The sequence below is a fragment of the Oenanthe melanoleuca genome, chromosome 1 (assembly GCF_029582105.1).
Source record: "Oenanthe melanoleuca isolate GR-GAL-2019-014 chromosome 1, OMel1.0, whole genome shotgun sequence".
NCBI classification, from domain to species: Eukaryota; Metazoa; Chordata; class Aves; order Passeriformes; family Muscicapidae; genus Oenanthe; species Oenanthe melanoleuca.
This window is the reverse complement of record NC_079333.1, coordinates 24,461,784-24,482,967: the sequence shown is the minus strand read 5'-3', so window position 1 is coordinate 24,482,967 and position 21,184 is coordinate 24,461,784. Positions and strand designations below refer to the sequence as shown.

Here is a 21,184-nt window from a genome sequence, read left to right as displayed (position 1 = left end):
GCCCAGTAGTCTAATTTCCGACAATCTCTCTGTAAGGCCTCTCTACCCTTGAGGGAAACATTGTTTCTCTTAATTTAGTCAGCAAATTGATTCCCATGCCCAGGTTTGGTAAGAACATTGAAGAGAATAGGCCTGTAATTGAATGGTGGTTAACATCAGTACTGACTGGCCATGAGGAAATATTACTTCATTCACTCTAATTTTTTGAGCCTGATCCATCAATCATTGAGTTGTTCACTCATCCCATTGTGCACATTGGGCTGTGTGCAGGACTTTTCATCCAGAAGAATACTGTGAGAGACTTTATCAAAATTAAGAATAAAAAATCACATCCACTACTTTCCCTTTGTGCACTAGGTGGGTAACCTTGTCATGAAAGGTTATTAAGTTAGTGAAGCATTGTTTTCCTTTCTTGAACCCATTTTTGTTTGATCAATGACTGCAAGGCTTTTCAAGTAATTTTCAATAATTCCCAGAATATCTTGTCCATAATTTTACCAGGTCCTGAAGTGAGAAGCATTGGCCTCTAGTTACCACAGTCTTCTTTCTTGTCCTACTTGAGAACTGGAATAACACTGGCTAGCTTCCAGTCAACTGGGAGATCTTCGGATTTGCAAGACCATTGATAAATAAAGGAGAGGGGTCTCACAATAACACTGGCCAACTTTCTCATTGCCGTGGTATGAAACCCACTGGATCCCAAAGACTTTACATTGTTTGCATTATTTTTCCATTAAAGAGTTGTACAAAAATAGGTTTAAACCCTGCCTTACTCCTGAATTTAACAATCACGTATTGACAGGAAGCAAAGTGCATTTTGTAGCCAAGTCCTTCATTAATTCCAGAAAGAATTGTTTTCCTTTACGTTAAACCCTCTTTTGCCATACCCAATACATGGCAAAACCCTCAATCTCTATTCACTAAGTACAACCTGCTCCTTTATCATATTTTCCATTTCCATTTTCACAGTTGGGGATTCTCTGTTTCTTCACTTGCCATAAATTCTCTGCAGGATGGAAAATAAATATATATAATGGAGCATTTTAGATGTGATATCATATATGATATGCATAAAGAAAAATTATAAAGTATGACTTTTCTAGAAACCAAAAGTGAACGCCAGCCACTTTGTGTTGCTCATTGTCCGAAATAAGGCTGCAAATTTTCTGACCTGAAACTCGAAACTACATAGTTCTTTTGGATCAGCTTCCAGTCCTTGACTCTCCCTTGCCTTTTCAGTTGATGCAATTTTTCTTTCTCAAGCTCTGATTTCATTAGATTAAAGAGTAGCTTGGAAGTTGCTTTCATTATCCAGCAGTGCTCTGTTTATATTCTGTGTATTAAAAAATAAAACCAGGAGTGGAAGCAGCATACAACATGCAAAAAACAAAAAATTTCTCTCTTCTACAGAAAACGAGGGGAAAAAATCACACAAATGGTAACAAATATCCTGCAAAGTAGAAATCTCTTCTATATTTCAGTGATTGATAGGCAGAAAAAATGAATTTCAGTTGGGGAAAAAAAGACATTCTAGGAATATTCAGACTGCTATCTTGCCCCAGGTAAAACACTTTATCATGGCCTTATCGTTAATGAGCTTGTGAACATCAGCTGCCAAGAAGAAGGAAATTTCCTCCAGTTTCACAGTTTACTTGGTCAGTACATCCTCTATCTGTCTAATAAAAGAATAAAGAAACACAACAACAACGAAAAGTATAACTCGAATATCGGTTTTCCAAGTTAAAATCTACATGAACAAAACATTTTTTTTCCATTAAAGTGAATTCCATTAAATTAATTATTTATTATATATTTATAATTATATTTATATTTATAATTATAATGAATTTAAATTAATTGGATGATACACTGATTGAGAAGTAAATTTTAAAATACTAATCTTAGTTACATTAAAGACTGATTTTTGTGGTAAATCCTAAAAACAGTAACTAAAACATTCGACTTTGTTCCCACTCAGCTGATTTCTCTTTAATATCTGTGATAAGTGCTGAGCAGACAGGCTGCAATAAGAATTTAAAAATCAAACCAACTTCCTTTCAAATATCTGAAGAGAATCCACCAGTGCCTTTTTTAAGTGAACACAAAATTAAAGCAAATGTGTTCATCTCTGACAGTTGTTGTAACTAATCCAACAGAAAGGTTACTGGTGATATTCTTGGACCTATTCGTCATACCTGAATTGCAGAGAGAAGAAAGTGGCACTGGTAGAACAAACTGCTTTTCTTTGCCTACAAGCAATCTCTTCCATAGTCTATCCATTTTTTTTATCCAAACATTTCCTATGATGTCCAATGACTTTCAACAGGTCAGGCTGAAGACTACAAAACTGCAACACGTTTGCTACTCACACCCAGCCAACCCAAACTCAACTAGGTCATGTCTATGTTCCTCCTCAGATGCAGAAGAGGTATGTCCTCCAAAAAATAACAGACCAGATGAAAGTATGACCTACACAACCCTCCAGGGAAATCAAAGCAGCTCACATATTCCTTGAACCTTTAGTATAGGTAATTGGGAAAGAAAGAGATACCTTAAAACAAGGGAAAGCATAGCTTCTCCTGATTATGTGGATATAAAATGAGCAAATAGTTTATTGGTGAAAAGAAAACAATCACCACAGTACAGAACTACCAGCTGACCTCTGACTCTTGTGGAAACAAGCTACTCTTTGCTCTGCATCCAGCACTATGTCAGCAAATATCCTGTGCGTAAATAACAGTTAATAAGACTGCAGCTCACTTTAACGACTCAACTACTTTGCATCTCATTTAAGGATTTGTCCACTGCCCTAATCTGTTTCTTTCTGTTTGAGATTCCTCATGGATTATATTCCACAGTTCTTCCAAACACTGCAAAAAAATCTAGTCTCAATCTCATTGAAAAGTGAATATATATATTTAAAAAAAAAAAAGTAAAGGGAAACAAGCAACAATTTAGGACCCCAGGAAGCTATAAGAAGATGTTGCACTGTACAAGTAACTGAAGTTGAGCCAATACTCTGAACTGCCTTACTTCAAATGAGAAACCTTCCAAAGCCATGTTCGACACAATCTTTTCAAACAGCAGTTTACTCTTTTCATCTGATTTCATCACATTTAACTTAAGGAATTCCTGAAGCTTCAAAACAGAGGCTTCCATGTCCTAAAATGGTAGGTCAGTGTGATCATTTAAATATTCGGCCCTGACCTTAGAAAAGCACTCCCAGACTCTGGATTAAAAAGTCCTGCCTTACCCTGCCAATGCAGTCCAGCTCCTGTTACATTTTGGTCACTGCTTGATCATGATGCTTTTGCTGCCTTTCTGCCAAGTACTTCCATATACTGCTGTCTGCTTCCTTAGGAAGTGATGAGAAAGAAGCCTGGGACTGTTGATGCAGAACATAGGATGTATGAACATTAAATCCCTAATCTACACTATGTAGTTTGTGTAGCTCTCACAGTGTGCAACATCTTTCCATGGGAAATGCAATCTTAGCAAATGGAGGTTAAAAATACAGAATACTAGAGTGCACTTTAAAATTTCTTTTATTAACTTCTGATTTTCAGAAGAATAATGACGTGGGACTGTCAGCTACATAATCATCAGGTATGATGTTAAAAAATTGCAACATTTCAGGAATAAGATCTGATTACATAGAAAATCGAATTTATCATCTAAGCACAACCTATGATTGACTGACAATTTCACAAATGTCTCTTTTTCTGTTAGAAGACTCTTCGTCTTTGAAATTACCTACAAATCATCAAAAATATGTCAGGCCATTTCTGAGCTTGGTTTTTGTTGCCTTGCAGGAGAAGGAGTGCCAAATGTGGATATAATCAAACTGTGTAATCTACTCGGCTCTACCTCATTTTGTGATAAACTGTTAATGATGGGTCATTTTCAGCACACATCTGACTCCCCAGGATACCAGCTGGGTGTTAAAGGGATAACTCAGCTGGGGAAGTAGCAGCATCATCCATCCTGAAAGTGTTATCTCTGTTAATGGGCCATGATGAACTGAATATGCACTAGTAGAATGGGCAGCTGGAATGACTATTAAGGACACCAAAAATATTCTATAACTCAAGGGATTATATCGTTCCTTTGTGAACCTCCCTTCCCTGGAGGATGTACCACCAGAACCCCACTGTATATCATTTAGGCAGTCTGGGGTCTTGGGACAACACCAACACTGGACATTGAGAGGAGGGCCCGAACTTCCACAAGAGCACTGCTTCTGGCAGGACTGCAACCGCCCTGACCAACAGAGTGCAAGTTTGTACTCTGACTTTGTGGTTTTAAACCAGTTTTTCCATATCATTCATTTGCTCTAATCTTTCTATTAAATTGTAACTCTGATTTGAAATCTCTCACAAGGTATTTATGTGGGGTTAATTTGTCCCGCTGATTTACTTTCAAACTAGGACAATTTTATACCTTGTTCATCTAAACCCATTGCATGTACCATGTCTCTTGTCAAATTAAAATAGATGGCATTAAGGGATACCAGTTTTACCAACTACATCAGGCAAGCCTCTGACTTTCTCAGCTGAACTTGCAACTACATATCCCCATGTCTCTAGAAAAGTTGTAGGTTGTCTGAAAGAGACAGAGACTAAAGCTTTGATTTGTACTAAAAATGCGCCAGAAAAGAGACTAACATAATAGTATAATTCACTTTAATTGGCAAAATGTAACATTACAGGGATGGGGCACCAACACAGCCTCTTTGAGCAACCTGTGCGAGGGCCTCATCCCCCACACATAAAGAAATCCTTTCCAATATCCCATCTATCCCAGCCCCGTGGCACTTTGAAGCCATTTCCCCTTGCCCTGCCAGTCCAGGCCCTTTGCAAAAGTCCCTCTCCAGCTCTCTTGGAGCCCTAGTAGGCACTGCAAGGGGCTCTAAGGTCAACCTGGAGCCTTCTGTTCTCCACAGTGGACACCCTCAGCTCTCCCAGCCTGTCCTAGAGTAGAGGAGCTCCAGCCTTCAAAGTAGCTTTGTAGCCTTTGAGAGACACCAAACGGGTCAGCCTTGCGAGGACTACAGCTCCGGAGAGGCATCTTGCACTGAAAAATGTGCCGGGAAACAATATGGACTGCCTGTCCACTCGTCGCCCAGATAGTGGTGTATTGTGAAATGCCTTGAGCATAAGAGGAGTAATCCAGAAAGTGCTGCTCCCCTGCTGCATTTCACTGAGCTAAAGCTACTTGAAGAGTTTGGATTCAGCAAAACACAAAGCAAAGTGTACCTAAAGCTGAGGGAAAACCGTGCACCAAATAAAAAGTTTCAGTAGAATAGATGTGCTGAAAAGCACCAAAGCTGAATGCCATTGCTGGGCTTCATTCTGTCCAGATCACATCAGGTGAAGAATGAAGCAGCAAAGGACCGGGCTCGTGTATGCAGCCCTACTGGCAAAGTTCTCTGCGTGACATATGCACGAGAAGCGTTCTAATAAGATTTGGATGCCGAGAGTGGCAGACTTTTGATCTCTTAGTGATTTGGAGGAAAGTGCACAACTCAGATGTGTTTCCGCATAAGCAAAAGCTAGGAGCTCTCCTCTGCTGCCAGAGTACTTTAAGCGAGGGATAGACTATGATTTGCCCCTGGAAGAATGAAAGCACACCAGGATAGAGAAGGCAAAGGAAGCCGCAAAGCGGCGGGCTGGTTGTGTTCAGTGTACTGGGTGTAAGAAAAGCGTGGCTGCCACTGGCATTCCAGCACAGTGGAAAGTTGTAAGGAAGCACTTCTGGGAGAGATACTTGTGCTGTTACCTCTTTGAATTCCAGTGCTCTACAGAAACAATTCTGCTTGCCTTTAGGCTTTGAGGTACAAAGAGCATAATGGTAGATGCATTGGAGAAGGGGAGGATAGAGAAATAAGGAAAGATTGATGCTTGACTTTTGAAGGGAAAACAGAAAGTGCAGCCCTTCACTGGCTTTTGCTTCTGGAGCCTTTTGCTATTAGAGTAGCTGCCGAAAGTTGGCAACTGAGCTGCAAGAGTGCAAAATGTAGGCAACATACCTCTCTGTGAAGGACAATACAGAGAGGTTCTTGCTTAAGTGCTGTTTGGAAACTATTTGGAGAACATGTGCAGGAAGAAGGCCTTGTGTTCTGAAAAGCTTTGGAACAGTAAAGGTGCACCATGTTCTGACATGGTCAATAGCTGGGCATTACTTTTTTATGAAGCAAGAGCTACTTCAGCTGACACCCCTTGTGAACAAGCTCTTGCTGGACTATTGCAACTGAGTACACTGTACTCTGCACACTCCCGGGATTGCCCTAGCCCATCTGGGCTCCTCTTCCCCGTGGGCCACAGTGCGCATGCATGGCCTGGGGAAGATGGCGCAGCCCGGGGGGCCCCCAATGCTGCCCAAGCCTCTGTGGCGGCAGCTTGTCTCCTTCAGCAGCTCCATGTTCGGTGACAGCGCGCTGTGCTTGGCGATTCCCCTCTGCCCCCCCTCTCCCTGGGCTTCCCGGGCTTCCCGGGCTACCGCGCAGGTGCCACATGGGTTGGGCCGGGCCCTGTACAGGCCGGGCCCGGGGCTCTTCTGCCCTGGTCCATCTGCAGAAGAAATAGAGAAATTTTAATTTCAAAGACAGCAGGCTGAGGAGTTCAAAATGACCATTTGTACCATGACAGTAACTATAAGAGCTGAGACTAAGGTGCAATGGCCCAAGTAGCCAGCACGTACCAACAAATAACAAGGCCCTGCTTTAAACAATTGGAAATGGAATAAAAAAAGAATTAAGCACTCTTTGGAGCTTCTGAGAGTCACTGCACTCTTTCTTCTTACTGCTTGATGGGAACTTGAGTCAAGTTTGTATTGTCTAGAAACACAGCAAAGAGCCGAAAGCCAGCAGATTATGGAATAAAAGTAAGTAGGGAGTCAAACCCACATGGCAATAGAGTGATATTGTAGGTTGTGGTGATGTTGCACTAATATCCCCAGAAGCATACCTCATGTTATTGGAAGTTAAAGGCCCCGAGCCAGAACTCTGCTTTTCGTAGGCAGTGAGACTTGTGAGATTTCCAGTCATCCTCACAAGCTGTCAGTCTCACAAGGATGAAGCTGGCCTGGGAGAAGAGAGCTAAGGAAACACAGTAGTGCTGACCTGAGAACACACCACCCCCACATTCTCACTTACTTTTGCATCCAGCAAAGCTTCAAAGCAGAGAGAGAGATTGCCCTTGCTTAGAGATCCAAATTTAGACAGCCAAATGTATATCAAAGAATCCAAATATCTAACCTCAATATATTCCAAGGACTGCAACGAAAAGCATCAGGAAAAATCCAAGAAAAATTGACACATAAAACCCAGAAAAGTCAATGAAAATTCGCATTAAGGAACGAAAAGTCCCCTGAGAATCAAAGGGAAATGTGCCCAACATTGCCAAAAATTGCAAAAATTGCACCCCAAAGCTGACAAAATTCTAGGCATTATTGAGAAAAATATCTGGAAAAACCCAGGAAAAACTCTGCCTTCAAAACAGGAAAAATCCTTTACAATTTACACTGAGAAACATAAAAATCTACAACAAATTGCAAAAAAAATGGCCTGAAAGACTCCTAATATCTGACCCAAAACCCAGTGAGTGTCCATGGATTTCCAAGGAAAAAGCTGGAAAAATGGCTGGGCAAATTTCCAGAGGAAATGCGGCTTAAAAGGTCACAAACCTCCATAAATGGTGCAAAAAATGACCCAGAAACTTTTGGAATCTGTACAAAACCACCTAAAATCTATGAAAATCCTAAGGACTGCAGGGAAAAGCGTCAGGAAAAATCCAGGGAAAATTCAGCCAAACAAACCAGAAAAGGCCCTGAAAATTTGCACTAAGGAATGAAAAATCCCCTAAGAATCAAAGGAAAAATGTGCCCAACATTGCCAAAAGTTGCACTGGAACAGCCAAAAGCTCTCAAAATTCCAGGCATTGTTGGGAAAAACATCTGGAAAAACCCAGGAAAAACTCTGCCTTCAAAACAGGAAAAATCCTTTATAATTTGCACTGAGAAACACAAAAATCCACAAGAAATTGCACAAAAAATATCTAGAAAACTTGTAATATCTGCCCCAAAACCCAAAATGAGTGTCCAGGGATTTCCAAGGAAAAACTGGAAAAATGGTTGGGCAAATTACCGGAGGAAATGCGACGTAAAATGGCCCGAACCCCCCTGAAATGAAGCAAAAAAATGGCCCAGAATATCTGTTCTAAAACCCTGTGAGTGCTCTGGGCCTAATTCTGTTTTTCGACCTGCTAAATTTCCCAAACCAATCAGGATTTGTCCCAGACTTGTGATGCCACTGCTTACAACCCTAGTTGTTCATTGAGTGCCAAACACCTCATTTAAATAGAAATTCCAAAAGTGGTGAAGTGAGCTTTATTTCACAGATAAATTGCCCCCGGTTTGTGTCCAGGGCCCTGGGCCTGAGACTGGGCTTCTGCCTGCTAAATTTCCTGAACGGATCAGTATTTCTCCCAGACTAAAGATGCAACCACTTTGAATCCTACCTATATTTGGAGTCAGAAAGACTTCCTCTAAAATGTATTAGGAAACATGGATGGTGTGTTTCTTTTCAAAGGGAAAAACCCCCTGTTTGTGTCTAGGGCCCTGTGCCTGAGACTGGGCTTCTGCCTGCTAAATTTCCTTATTGAACAGCATTTCTCCCGAACTAAAGATGTCACGAGTTTTAACCCTGGCTGTTCATTGAGGGCCCAAAACCTCCTCTAAATAGACATTACAAAAGTAGTGAAATGAGTTTCATTTCTCATATGGTACAGAGGGTTTAACAGAAAAGTGCATGTGCCAGGCGTGTTTTGGCAGTAGCAAAACCTACCAGCAGAGTGCTCTGTGTGAGCAGGAGACGACCCTTCACCTCGGTTAGAGAGAAATCGCTGCAGGATAGATAGCGCGAACCAGGAAGTTGCAGAGCACCAGAGTGCTCTGCGCGGCGTATAAGTTGTTAGCGAGTCCTGGTAAGAAGGAAGATCAACCTTCATGGTACTCCTAGAAGAAGCAGGGCAGACATGGAGATGCACTTTTCTTCTAAGCCACCTATACCGCACAGCCTGCCTGGCTTCCTGTAAATGTGCCATGCACTCTTTCAAGTCTGCATGGCAAATAGTACGGAACTGTACTTAAAGCTAATGACGAAAGTGTGCACACCATGCAGAATTTCTTCCTTTCCACGTAACGCATATCGATATTAAAATCACCAGAAATAGTCCTAAAATGGACACTGAAACACCCCAAATCGGACAAGATTCCAGGTATTACTGGGAAAAACATGGGGGAAAATCCAGGATAAATTCAGTTTTAAAATGACCAGAAAAACTCCAAACATGTACACTAAAAAACCAAACATGGCCCTAAAATCCAGGGAGACTCCAGGAATTTCTGAGGAAAAAACTGGAAAAATGGGTGGGCAAAATATCTGGAGGAAATGCAACTTAAAAGTGTCCAAAAAGCCTGAAAATCACACACAAACAATGGCCCAAAAACTCCTGAAATCCATCCTAAAACACCTCAACTCTGCCAAAAGTCCAAGGACTGCTGGGAAAAGCATCAGGAAAAATCCAGGAAAAATTGAGCCAAACAAACCTGAAAAGTCCCTTAAGATTTGCGCTACGGAAGGAAAAATTCCCTAAGAATGAAACTGGAAATGACCCGAAAATTCTCAAAAGTTGCATTGGATCACCCCTAAGCTGTCAAAATTCCAGGCGTTATTGGGAAAAACATCTGGAAAAACCCAGGAAAAACTCTGCCTTAAAGAGAGGAAAGATTTGTGATAATTGATAAAAGATAAGTGTTAATCATAATAGTATGAGGGTTTGTATAAACCAGAATACTAAGTTTGAAATGAAGCATGACTCTAAAAAAAGGAAAATATATGATTAAATAATTTTATTTTAAATTTTATTTTATCTAAATAAGTAGTATCTACTGACAGCTTGCAAAACAAGGCTTTCACACAGCGCAACACATTTTGCAGAATCTGATTTCCTGCCTTTGTGTGGTCAATCACACACTATCTGCTAAAGAACAGGCTTCCTACTTCTTCTGTTTTTTTGATTACCATGGCCAGATGGTAACATGACCAATTGTCTGAAGAGCTGTTCCACGAAGTTTAGAAGTTTCTTTGACCACCAGTGTAGAAGTGAGCTGTTTCTCTGTGAAATGAAATTCACATCTACACTTTTGTAATGTCTAATTAGAGGAGGTGTTAGGCCCTCAATGAACAGCCACTATTCTAAGTGGTGACGTCATCAGTCTGGTAGAAATCCAGATCCATAGGGAAATGAAGCAAGCAGAACCAGAGTCTCAGGCACAGGGCCCTGGCCACAAAAAATGGCTTTTTCTCTGTGAAAAGAAGCTCACTTCTATACCTTTGTAATGTCACCACTTTGAACCCTGGCTTAGAACCCTGGATACAACTGGAGTCACAAACACTTCCTCCAAAAGGTATTAGGAAACTGGGAGGGTGTGTTTCTTTAAAAAGGGAAAAGGGTCCCTGTTATGTCCAGGGCCCTTCGCCTGAGAAGTTCACTTCACTACTTTTGTAATGTCTAATTAGAGGAGGTGTTTGGCTCTCAATGAACAGCCAGGGTTCAAAGTGGTGACATATTTACTCTGGGAGAAATGCTGTTCAATAAAGGAATTTAGCAGGCAGAAGCCCAGGCTCAGGCACAGGGCCCTAGGCACAAACAGGGCCTTTTTCCCTTAGGAAAGAAACACACTGTGTGAGTCCGTCTGAAAGCCTCTCGTTTGTTCTGCCCAACGACCCTCGCCTGAGGCCTAAGAAGACCCCCTCAAACTGCAGTTTAAAGGCGCTGGCCCGGGATGGGAGGAACGCTAAGTGATTGTTCGCAGGTAGTGCCCATTGGACCAGGACTGGTTTCTCAGGAGACTGGTTTATGGATAGTTATGGTGCACTGAACTGTGTTTAGTTGACAAGGCTCCCACAGGTGCGAGAACAATGAACTGGTCAGAGATGGAGTGCCCTGCGTTTGTTTCATCGACAAGGACTGGCTTGCGCTTGTTGTGGGTTTGTTCCCCCCACGGAACCCAAAGCGTCCCTGAAAGTTCTCACCTGTTTGGCCAGTCGCCCAACGCCTTGGAAAAGTGTATAAAAGATACCCTCAAACTAAAGAATCCCGAGATCTCCCCGGACGGCAACGGACATCTATTGGCTGGTTCCACGAGGATCGTCTGCCCGTCTTGGTAGCTATAATCCCAACCCCTTTTATCTCTCTCTGTCTCTCTCTCTCTCTCCGTCCCTCTATCGCATTTTGTTGGCACTAAATAAAAGAGCATCTTTTGCAAAAGTAAACTGGTTTTGTCCCCTGTTGTGTCTTTTGTGCTTTGAGATCCCTAAAGAACTTATCAGGACTCTGCATGTGGTGTGGACCCTGACATTTAATTGGCGTAGTCGGCAGGATTCCCTGATACTGGAGGAGTTGGGGGTTTTCTGTGCACTTTGTACCAGGGGAAGACCTGTGCCATTTCAGCCGCACCCAACCTGTCAGTACTGTAAGGACTGAACAGTGTTGGAAAGCAAGGGAGGTGGTATTGGGTTCTTCCTGCAATCTGCACACAGCCCCAGGTGGAGAATCAACTCCATTTCAGTTATCAGAGAATTTTTTGTAAAGGATCTCAACTGTGCAAAAGATGGGACTTGTGTTTTTGATGTGTATGTGCTGTTGAGCTGCTTGTTGTAGTTGAGGAGAGAACCTCCCAGGCAGTTTGTGATCTCCTAACTCAGGCAGGGAAGAAAGGGGATTGTCCTCAGTGAAAGGCTGGGTGTTTTCTTGTTTTGGACCCCTAACCCAGGCAGGGAAGAAAGGGGTTGTCCTCAGCGAAAGGCTGGGTATTTGTTGTTTTAGTCCCCTAACCCAGGCAGGGAAGAAAGGGGCTGTCCTCAGCGAAAGGCTGGGTGTTTGTTGTTTTGTTGTTGACTACTTGGGATTGCGAAGAGACAAGCTGTTTTGTAAGTAAAGTAGTACCTCCCAAGTAGTGTGGTCTCTTCACCCACTCCAGGGACAAGAAGGGAAACACAGTTTTAGCTGTGCTTTTTGTGTAATTTTAAGTGTGCCTCTCTGAGAGTGGCTATAGTCCCTTCGTAAAAATGTCTGAAGAAGATAAAAATACTTTTTATGCTTTGCTAGCTAAGTATAAAGCCAGACCCTCCCAAGGGGGAGATTTGGCATACAGCAGCTGGTTTAATTTAGAAAATGTGATTGATAGGATACATTCTTTGCAGCATGAAACAAAATTCAAACTGAGCAAGAATAATAAAACCATACTATGCACAGTTCTAGTTGCTTGTCTCTCAGCAGCTGTGCAAGCTCGTTTCAAACGAGCGAGTAAAGAGAGGGCAGTTATATACTCTTTGCAAGACTTGGTAGAGGCCTTGCAAGAACAATTAAAGCAGGAAGCAAATCACGTAGAAATTTTGCAAAAACAATTAGATGAAGAAAGGAATGACAATCATTCTTTAAGAGATGAGAATCATTCTTTAAGAGCTGCCCTAAGATAAGAACACACCAACACTTTAAAATACACTGATTTGCCAAAAGAAACAGTAGAGAAAGAATCTAATCAAATTTATCCTCAAAAAGAACTAACTCTGATGAAAAATAGTGGGGAATATTGCTGCCCTAGCTTGAGACCTTTGGTTAAAACAGAATACAGTTTTATCAATGATGAGAATTTTGACCCACAAATAACCACTACAAAAATCCTGTACACTGCTACTAAATTATCAGAAGAAGCAGCTAGTGGCTACTGGGGACATGGGACTTTCTTAACAACAGAAGTCAAACGTAACTTATGGTCCCCAACTCAGTGTGCAGTTTATTGGGCAGCAGGGCTTAACCCTTTGGAAAGGGGAGACCTTGTAGCTTTAGTTGGTACTCCCGACCAACTCCTAGAAAGCATTCAAAAAGCTGCTTGCTTGCAAATTATACATGAAATAAAGCTCGCTGCTGGCTATAAATCACCTATGCAATTACCTGTAAATATAAAACAATACCCTCCTCCTTCTGGTGCCAAAGAAGGGCTCAAACCGGTTATACAGGACTTGCAAAACTTCCCTGTATGGTCAATCCAAAAACCCAAACCTCACAATGTGGCTGTTTATCAATATATTGGTGGGAAGAAATGAAATAGAAGTAGTGGGGGATACCCAACAAAAAATAATCTCCCATTTGGAAAGCCCTAACTTGCAAATTGCCTCACAGAAAATTCAAAAACTTTCTCAAGAAGTAAAGTCTTTGAAGACAACCACTACTGGGACTGCTCCCCCTGACGGGGTGGCCCAGAAATTCTCAGTAACAAAAGGAACTGAAAAAATTCTGGCAATAACAGAAACTGAAAGCTTGGGTAGCAGCTATGACAAACCTGTCTTGGTAATTAAAATAGCCTCTGCTCTCTCCCCTAAACAATCTTTGTTCACTAATTTTTTGTTCACTAATGTTGTTTCTGCTGAACAAATTATTGCTGGGGGATGGGGTGGCTCTTGGGTTGGGTTGCTGATGGTTATTTGGAATGTTTTCCAGCTTGAAGCGCGGAGTGCCTCCTTTGTCTGCAACTACACTGACTCTTATCCTGTGTTAAAAGGAGGTACAGAGTGGCTCCCTTTTTGGCAGCAAATTATTGGGAAGTTAACAGAATTCCAGTCTGCATTACATGCTGAATAGTTCCATCATTTTAACCTCCTGCCTCTTTGTGGCAGATTCTGTTGTGTTTACTTTTCACAGAATAATATCATGGAACATGAAGATTAATTGCTGAATCCCTCATCAAACCTGTATACAGTTACAGCACAGGACCTTACAGCTGTGTTTTATTTTGTGAAGATTCAAAATCAAAATTGAACTGTTGTACAATTTTCCTATGAAATTATGTGTGATAAAAACAATACAAAATATGGAGGGGAACTTGATGTTAATGTTATAACACCTACTACCCAACCTGAAAATTTTTTGAAATTGGACCTTAGGTGATTTGGAAAACTGGCCAACAACAAATATTGTTTAAATCGGCATGGTCTTTTAAACAAGTCAAATTGCCAATGCAAGACCAGGAGGACCCTCTCAAGAAACAAACAAGAGACATAACCAGTGTTGTGGGAACAAGATTGGGAATTTTGAATAGTATTGATTTAGAAGTATTAATGAATGAATTGGCTAACATTTCTTTAGCTCTCTGCTGTATCCAGGTTCAATTGTGGATGCAGTCAGTTGCTGCCTCAATTATACGAGAAGTGGAGGAAACCAGTTTTCCTACTGAAATTCAGAGAATAATTTGGAATAATGTTCATGATTTTGAAAAGGAATTCCAATCCTGGTGAAACTACTATCCCAGCATAAGCACAGCCACAGCCTTTGCACTGACCATATGTAATGCTTCAGTACATTCAATATTCCCTCTCATTGCATTAGGGTTGAATCATGACAGAGCTATTCTCTATCCTTTTGAGCATAAAGAATGGGTCTGTCAAATTGGTGAAAAGTAACAAACTATTAATTTGGAAACTTACATTGTCTGGAAACAACAAGGGTTTATCTGTAAAGGTAATGCAATCAGAGCTCAAGATATTTCCTTAGACAAAGATCAGAATGTCTGTAACTTTGAAAGTTATCCAAAGGAGATTCTTGAAATGCTATTGGGGTATGAGCAATGGGTGTGCATGCTTAAGAACTGCTTGTGATTTAGTGTTTGTACAAAATGTAGCAGTGGATTTAAAAAAATCATTCAAATTTTTGTGTTTGTAGGATTGGTATTATTCATTTTAAATAATGTTAAGTTTTTTGTTTGAAAATGGTTTTAGAAAAACAATTGTTTTAATCAATTTTGTTAAATGTATTATAATCAATATTGATTAACTTTATTTTATTGATTTGCTTTAATTTTTAATTGTTTGAAAGTTATTTTATTGATTTGATTTAATTTTGATTGTTCAAAAGTTATTTTAGCTAATATGGTTGTGATTTGTTTGAAAAATTTTTCAATTTGTTGTGAAAATTGTTTTTCAATCAATTCGTTGTAATTATTTTGCTTTATTATTTTTGTGTCTATTCCTTTTCCTTTTCCTTTTCCTTTTCCTTTTCCTTTTCCTTTTCCTTTTCCTTTTCCTTTTCCTTTTCCTTTTCCCTTTTCCTTCTTATCCCTAATTTTTCTGTCCCTACTTTCCGGGATATGCTACCAATGATGGGTCCTTAAGATGCCACAACGTCACAACATCATGCCGATGGAGTTTTCTCGGCAACGCTCGTTGGTCATGGGGTGGTGTGAGAGTCCGTCTGAAAGCCTCTCGCTTGTTCTGCCCAACGACCCTCGCCTGAGGCCTAAGAAGACCCCTCAAACTGCAGTTTAAAGGCGCTGGCCAGGGATGGGAGGAACGCCAAGTGACTGTTTGCAGGTAGTGCCCATTGGACCAGGACTGGTTTCTCAGGAGACTGGTTTACGGATAGTCATGGTGCACTGAACTGTGTTTAGTCGGCAAGGTTCCCACAGGTGCGAGAACAATGAACTGGTCAGAGATGGAGTGCCCTGCGTTTGTTTCATCGACAAGGACTGGCTTGCGCTTGTTGTGGGTTTGTTCCCCCCACGGAACCCAAAGCGTCCCTGAAAGTTCTCACCTGTTTGGCCAGTCGCCCAACGCCTTGGAAAAGTGTATAAAAGATACCCTCAAACTAAAGAATCCCAAGATCTTCCTGGACGGCAATGGACATCTATTGGCTGGTTCCACGAGGATCGTCTGCCCGTCTTGGTAGCTATAATCCCAACCCCTTTTATCTCTCTCTGTCTCTCTCTCTCTCTCCGTCCCTCTATCGCATTTTGTTAGCACTAAATAAAAGAGCATCTTTTGCAAAAGTAAACTGGTTTTGTCCCCTGCTGTGTCTTTTGCGCTTTGAGATCCCTAAAGAACCTATCAGGACCCTAAGGTAGTGTGGATCCTGACACACACCCTCGCTGTTTCCTAAAATCATTTGAAGTAACTTTTTCTGACGCCAAATGTAGCCAGGGTTCAAAGTGTTTGCATCTTTAGTCTGGGAGAAATGCTGATCTGTTCTGAAATTAAGCAGGTAGAAGCCCAGTGTCAGGCCCAGGGCCCTGGACACAAACCAGGGGCAATTTATCTGTGAAAAAAAAGCTCACTTCACCACTTTTGGAATTTCTATTTAGATGAGGTGTTTGACACTAAATGAACAACTAGGATTGCAAGTGGTGGCAGCTCAGATCTGGGAGAAATCCTGATCTGTTCGGGAAATTTAGCAGGTCAAAGCCCAGTCTCAGGCCCAGGGACCTGGACTCAAACAGGATCCTATTTCTCTGTGAAATATAGCTCACTTCTACATTTTTGTAATGTCTATTTAGAGGAGGTGTTTGGCCCTCAATGAACAGCCACTATTCTAAGTGGTGGCATCATTAGTCTGGTAGAAATCCAGATCCATAGGGAAATGAAGCAAGCAGAACCAAAGTCTCAGGCACAGGGCCCTGGCCACCAAGAATGGCTTTTTCTCTGTGAAAAGAAGCTCACTTCAATACATTTGTAATGTCACCACTTTGAACCCTGGCTTAGAACCCTGGATACAACTGGAGTCACAAACACTTCCTCCAAAAGGTATTAGGAAACTGGGAGGGTGTGTTTCTTTAAAAAGGGAAAAGGGTCCCTGTTTGTGTCCAGGGCCCTGGGCCTGAGACTGGGCTTCTGCCTGGTAAATTTGCTGAATGGATCAGGATTTATCCCAGACTAAAAATGCCACCACTATGATCCCTGGTTGTTCATTGGGTGCCAAAACCTCCTCTAAAATAGACATTAGAAAAGTGGTGAAGTGAGTTTTATTTCACAGAGAAATAGGCCCCTGTTTGTGCCCAGGGCCCTGGGCCTGAGACTGAGCTTCATCCTGCTAAGTTTCCCTATGGATCAGGATTTCTGCCAGACTAAAGCTGCCACCACTTACAACCCGAACTGTTCATTATTACAAAAGTAGTGAAGTGAGCTTCTTTTCACAGAGAAACATGCAAATATTTGTGGCCAGTGCCCTATGCTTGAGACTGGGCTTCTGCCTGCTAAATTTCCCGAATGGAGCAGGATTTCTCGAGGACTAAATGTGCAACCACTTTTAACCCTGTGTACATTTGGAGTCAGAAACACTTCCTCTAAAAGGTATTAGGAACCTGGGAGGATGTGTTTCTTTTCAAACGGGAATAACGCCCTCTTTGTATCTAGGGCCCAGTGCCTGAGACTGGGATTCTGCCTGCTAAATTTCCATATTGAACAGCATTTCTCCCTGACTAAAGATGTCACCAATTTGAACCCTGGCTGTTCATTGAGAGCCAAACACCTCCTCTAAATAGACATTACAAAAGTAGTGAAGAGAACTTCATTTCACAGAGAAACATGCCATTATTTGTGTCCAGGACCCTGTGCCTGAGACTCTGGTTCTGCTTGCTTCATTTCCCTATGGATCTGGATTTCTACCAGACTGATGACGTCACCACTTAGAATAGTGGCTGTTCATTGAGGGCCTAACACCTCCTCTAATTAGACATTACAAAAGTGTAGATGTGAATTTCATTTCACAGAGAAACAGCTCACTTCTACACTGGTGGTCAAAGAAACTTCTAAACTTCGTGGAACAGCTCTTCAGACAATTGGTCATGTTACCATCTGGCCATGGTAATCAAAAAAACAGAAGAAGTAGGAAGCCTGTTCTTTAGCAGATAGTGTGTGATTGACCACACAAAGGCAGGAAATCAGATTCTGCAAAATGTGTTGCGCTGTGTGAAAGCCTTGTTTTGCAAGCTGTCAGTAGATACTACTTATTTAGATAAAATAAAATTTAAAATAAAATTATTTAATCATATATTTTCCTTTTTTTAGAGTCATGCTTCATTTCAAACTTAGTATTCTGGTTTATACAAACCCTCATACTATTATGATTAACACTTATCTTTTATCAATTATCACAAATCTTTCCTCTCTTTAAGGCAGAGTTTTTCCTGGGTTTTTCCAGATGTTTTTCCCAATAACGCCTGGAATTTTGACAGCTTAGGGGTGATCCAATGCAACTTTTGAGAATTTTCGGGTCATTTCCAGTTTCATTCTTAGGGAATTTTTCCTTCCGTAGCGCAAATCTTAAGGGACTTTTCAGGTTTGTTTGGCTCAATTTTTCCTGGATTTTTCCTGATGCTTTTCCCAGCAGTCCTTGGACTTTTGGCAGAGTTGAGGTGTTTTAGGATGGATTTCAGGAGTTTTTGGGCCATTGTTTGTGTGTGATTTTCAGGCTTTTTGGGCACTTTTAAGTTGCATTTCCTCCAGATATTTTGCCCACTCACTACCCCAGTTTTTTCCTCATAAATTCCAGGAATCTCACTGGATTTTGGGGCCATGTTTGATTTTTTAGTGCAGATGTTAGGAGATTTTCTGTCTATTTTTTGTGCAATTTCTGGAGCATGTTTGTGTTCTTTGGTGTGAATTGGTTAGGTTGATTTTTCCCTGGATTTTTGCTGCTACTTTTTCCCAACAATCCCTGAGATTTTGGCTGAGTTTAGGTGTTTTAGTACAGATTCTAGGAGTTGTTGGTCCATTTTTTGGGCCATTTTAGGCGGGTTTGAGTCATTTTAAGTCGCATTTCCTCCAGATATTTTGCCCACCCATTTTTCCAGTTTTTTCCTCAGAAATTCCTGGAGTCTCCCTGGATTTTAGGGCCATGTTTGGTTTTTTAGTGTACATGTTTGGAGTTTCTCTGGCCATTATTTGTTTAATTTCTGGGGGATTTTTGCGTTATTTAGTGCGAATTTTTTTGGCCTTTTCCTGGGTTGCTAATGCGGAATTTGTCCTGGATTTTCCACCGTGTTTTTCCCAATTATGTCTAGAATTTTGACCGGTTTGGAGTGTTTCAGTGTCGATTTTAGGACTATTTTTGGCCATTTTCATATGGATTTTTAGGGGATTTTTGCATCTCTTTGTGAGAATTTTTTAGTCTGAATTTTCCCTGGATTTTTCCTGATGCTTTTCCAAGCAGTTCTTGGAGTTTTGACAAAGTTTAGGTGTTTTACTATGGATTTCAGGAGCTTTTGGGCCATTATTCGTGTGATTTTCAGGCTTTTTGGGCAATTTTAAGTCGCATTTTCTCCAGAGATTTTGCCCACTCTCTTCCCCAGGTTTTTCCTCAGAAATTTCTGGAATCTCACTGGTATTTGGGGCCATTTCTTAGGTTTTTTAGTGCAGATGATGGGAGTTTTTCTGGCGTACTTTTGTGCACTTTCTGGGGGATTTCTGTGTTTCTTGGTGTGAATTTTTTGGCATTTTCCTGGCATTTTAAGACTGATTTTATCCTGGATTTTCTCCCATGTTTTTCCCAGTAATACCTGGAATCTTGTCCAATTTGGGGTGTTTCAGTGTCCATTTTAGGACTATTTCTGGTGATTTTAATATCGATACGTGCAGTGGAAAAGAAGAAATCCTGCGTGGTGAGCACACTTTCATCAATACCTTTACGTACACTTCAGTACTATTTGCTATGCAGACTTGAAAGAGTGCATGGCAAATTTACAGGAAGCCAGGCAGGCTGGTGAGGTAGAGGTGGCTTAGAAGAAAAGTGCACCTCCCTGTCTGCACAGTTTCTTCTAGGAGTACCATGAAGGTTGATCATCCTTCTTATCAGGCCCCACTAACAACTTGTACGCTGAGCAGAGCACTCTGGTGGTCTGCGACATGCTACTTCGCGCTATGTATCCTGCGGCGATTTCTCGCTTACCGAGGTGAAGTGTCGTCTCCTGGCCACACAGAACATTGCTGGTAGGTTTTGCTACTGCCAAAACACTCCTGGAATGTGCACTTTTCTCTTAAACCCTAGGTACCATACGAGATTGACCTGCTCCTTGTAAGCATACAATGCACTGTTTCAACTCTGCATAGCGAAGAGCACTGCAGTGTACTTAACGCTAAGGAGAAAGCATGCACAGCACACAGTAGTTCTCACTTTGCACTACACTTAGAAATGAGTTCTCTACATCACGGCTATGTACCACAGAAGACTGCTTGACCAATAGGTATGTAGTAGCAAAGCAAGCTGACGCTGATCCTGCTTCATGCCCCTAGTCACTGACAAGCGCTACGCTGTGAAGAGCACTCCGGGGCTCTGCGGCTTCCTTATTCGTGCTATGTAGCCTTCGACGATTTTTCTCTAAGCGAGCTGAAGTGTCGTCTCCTGATAGAACAGAACACTCTGCGATTTGGTTTTACTTCTGCTGCCAAAACACGCCTGACGTGTGCACTTTGCTGTTAAAAGCCCAGAACCATACGATATTACCGTGCTTCTAGTAAGCTTACAACGCACTGTTTCAACTCTGCATAACGAAGTGCACTGCACTGTACTTAACACTAAGGAGAAAGCATGCACAGCACACAGTAGTTCTCACTTTGCACTACACTTAGAAATGAGTTCTCTGCATCACGGATCTGTACCACAGAATGCTGCTTCATGAACAGGCATGTAGTAGCAAAGCAAGCTGACGCTGATCCTGCTTCATGCCCCTAGTCACTGACAAGCGCTACGCTGCGAAGAGCACTCCGGGTCTCTGCGACTTCCTTGTTCGCGCTATGAAGCCTTTGGCGATTTCTCCCTACGAGAGCTGAAGTGTCGTCTCCTGATAGAACAGAACACTCTGCGAGTTGGTTTTACTTCTGCTGCCAAACTACGCCTGTCATGTGCACTTTGCTGTTAAAAGCCTGGAACCATACGATATTACCGTGCTTCTTGTAAGCTTACAATGCAATGTTTCAACTCTGCGTAACGAAGTGCACTGCAGTGTACTTAACGCAAAGGAGAAAGCATGCACAGCACACAGTAGTTCTTACTTTGCACTACACTTAGATATGAGTTCTCGGCATCACGGATCTATACCACAGAATGCTGCTTCATGAACAGGCATGTAGTAGCAGAGCAAGCTGACGCTGATCCTGCTTCATGCCCCTAGTCACTGACAAGCGCTACGCTGCGAAGAGCACTCCGGGGCTCTGCGAATTTCTTGTTCGCGCTATGTAGCCTTCGGCGATTTCTCTCTAAGCGAACTGTAGTGTCGTCTCCTGCTGGAAGAGAACACTCTGCTAGTAGGTTTTACTTTTGCCTAAACACGCCTGTCTTGTGCACTTTGCTGTTAAAAG

At 41.7% G+C, this 21,184-nt stretch overlaps 1 protein-coding gene across 2 annotated transcripts in view; it reads left to right on the top strand.

Moving 5' to 3' along the window:
- The window catches only part of CD58 (CD58 molecule), a 37,250-nt gene extending 32,884 nt beyond the window's left edge, over window positions 1–4,366 (top strand). The window contains exons 8-9 of one of the 2 annotated variants that reach the window (XM_056494192.1): window positions 3,567–3,606; window positions 3,813–4,366. In XM_056494192.1, coding sequence (XP_056350167.1) covers window positions 3,567–3,574 — 8 coding nt within the window. In that variant the 3' untranslated portion in view covers window positions 3,575–3,606; window positions 3,813–4,366. Of the gene's footprint in view, window positions 1–501; window positions 2,223–3,566; window positions 3,607–3,812 lie in introns of those variants that run through there. The other variant, XM_056494162.1, reaches the window with a different exon arrangement.
- Window positions 4,367–21,184: the final 16,818 nt, after the last annotated feature.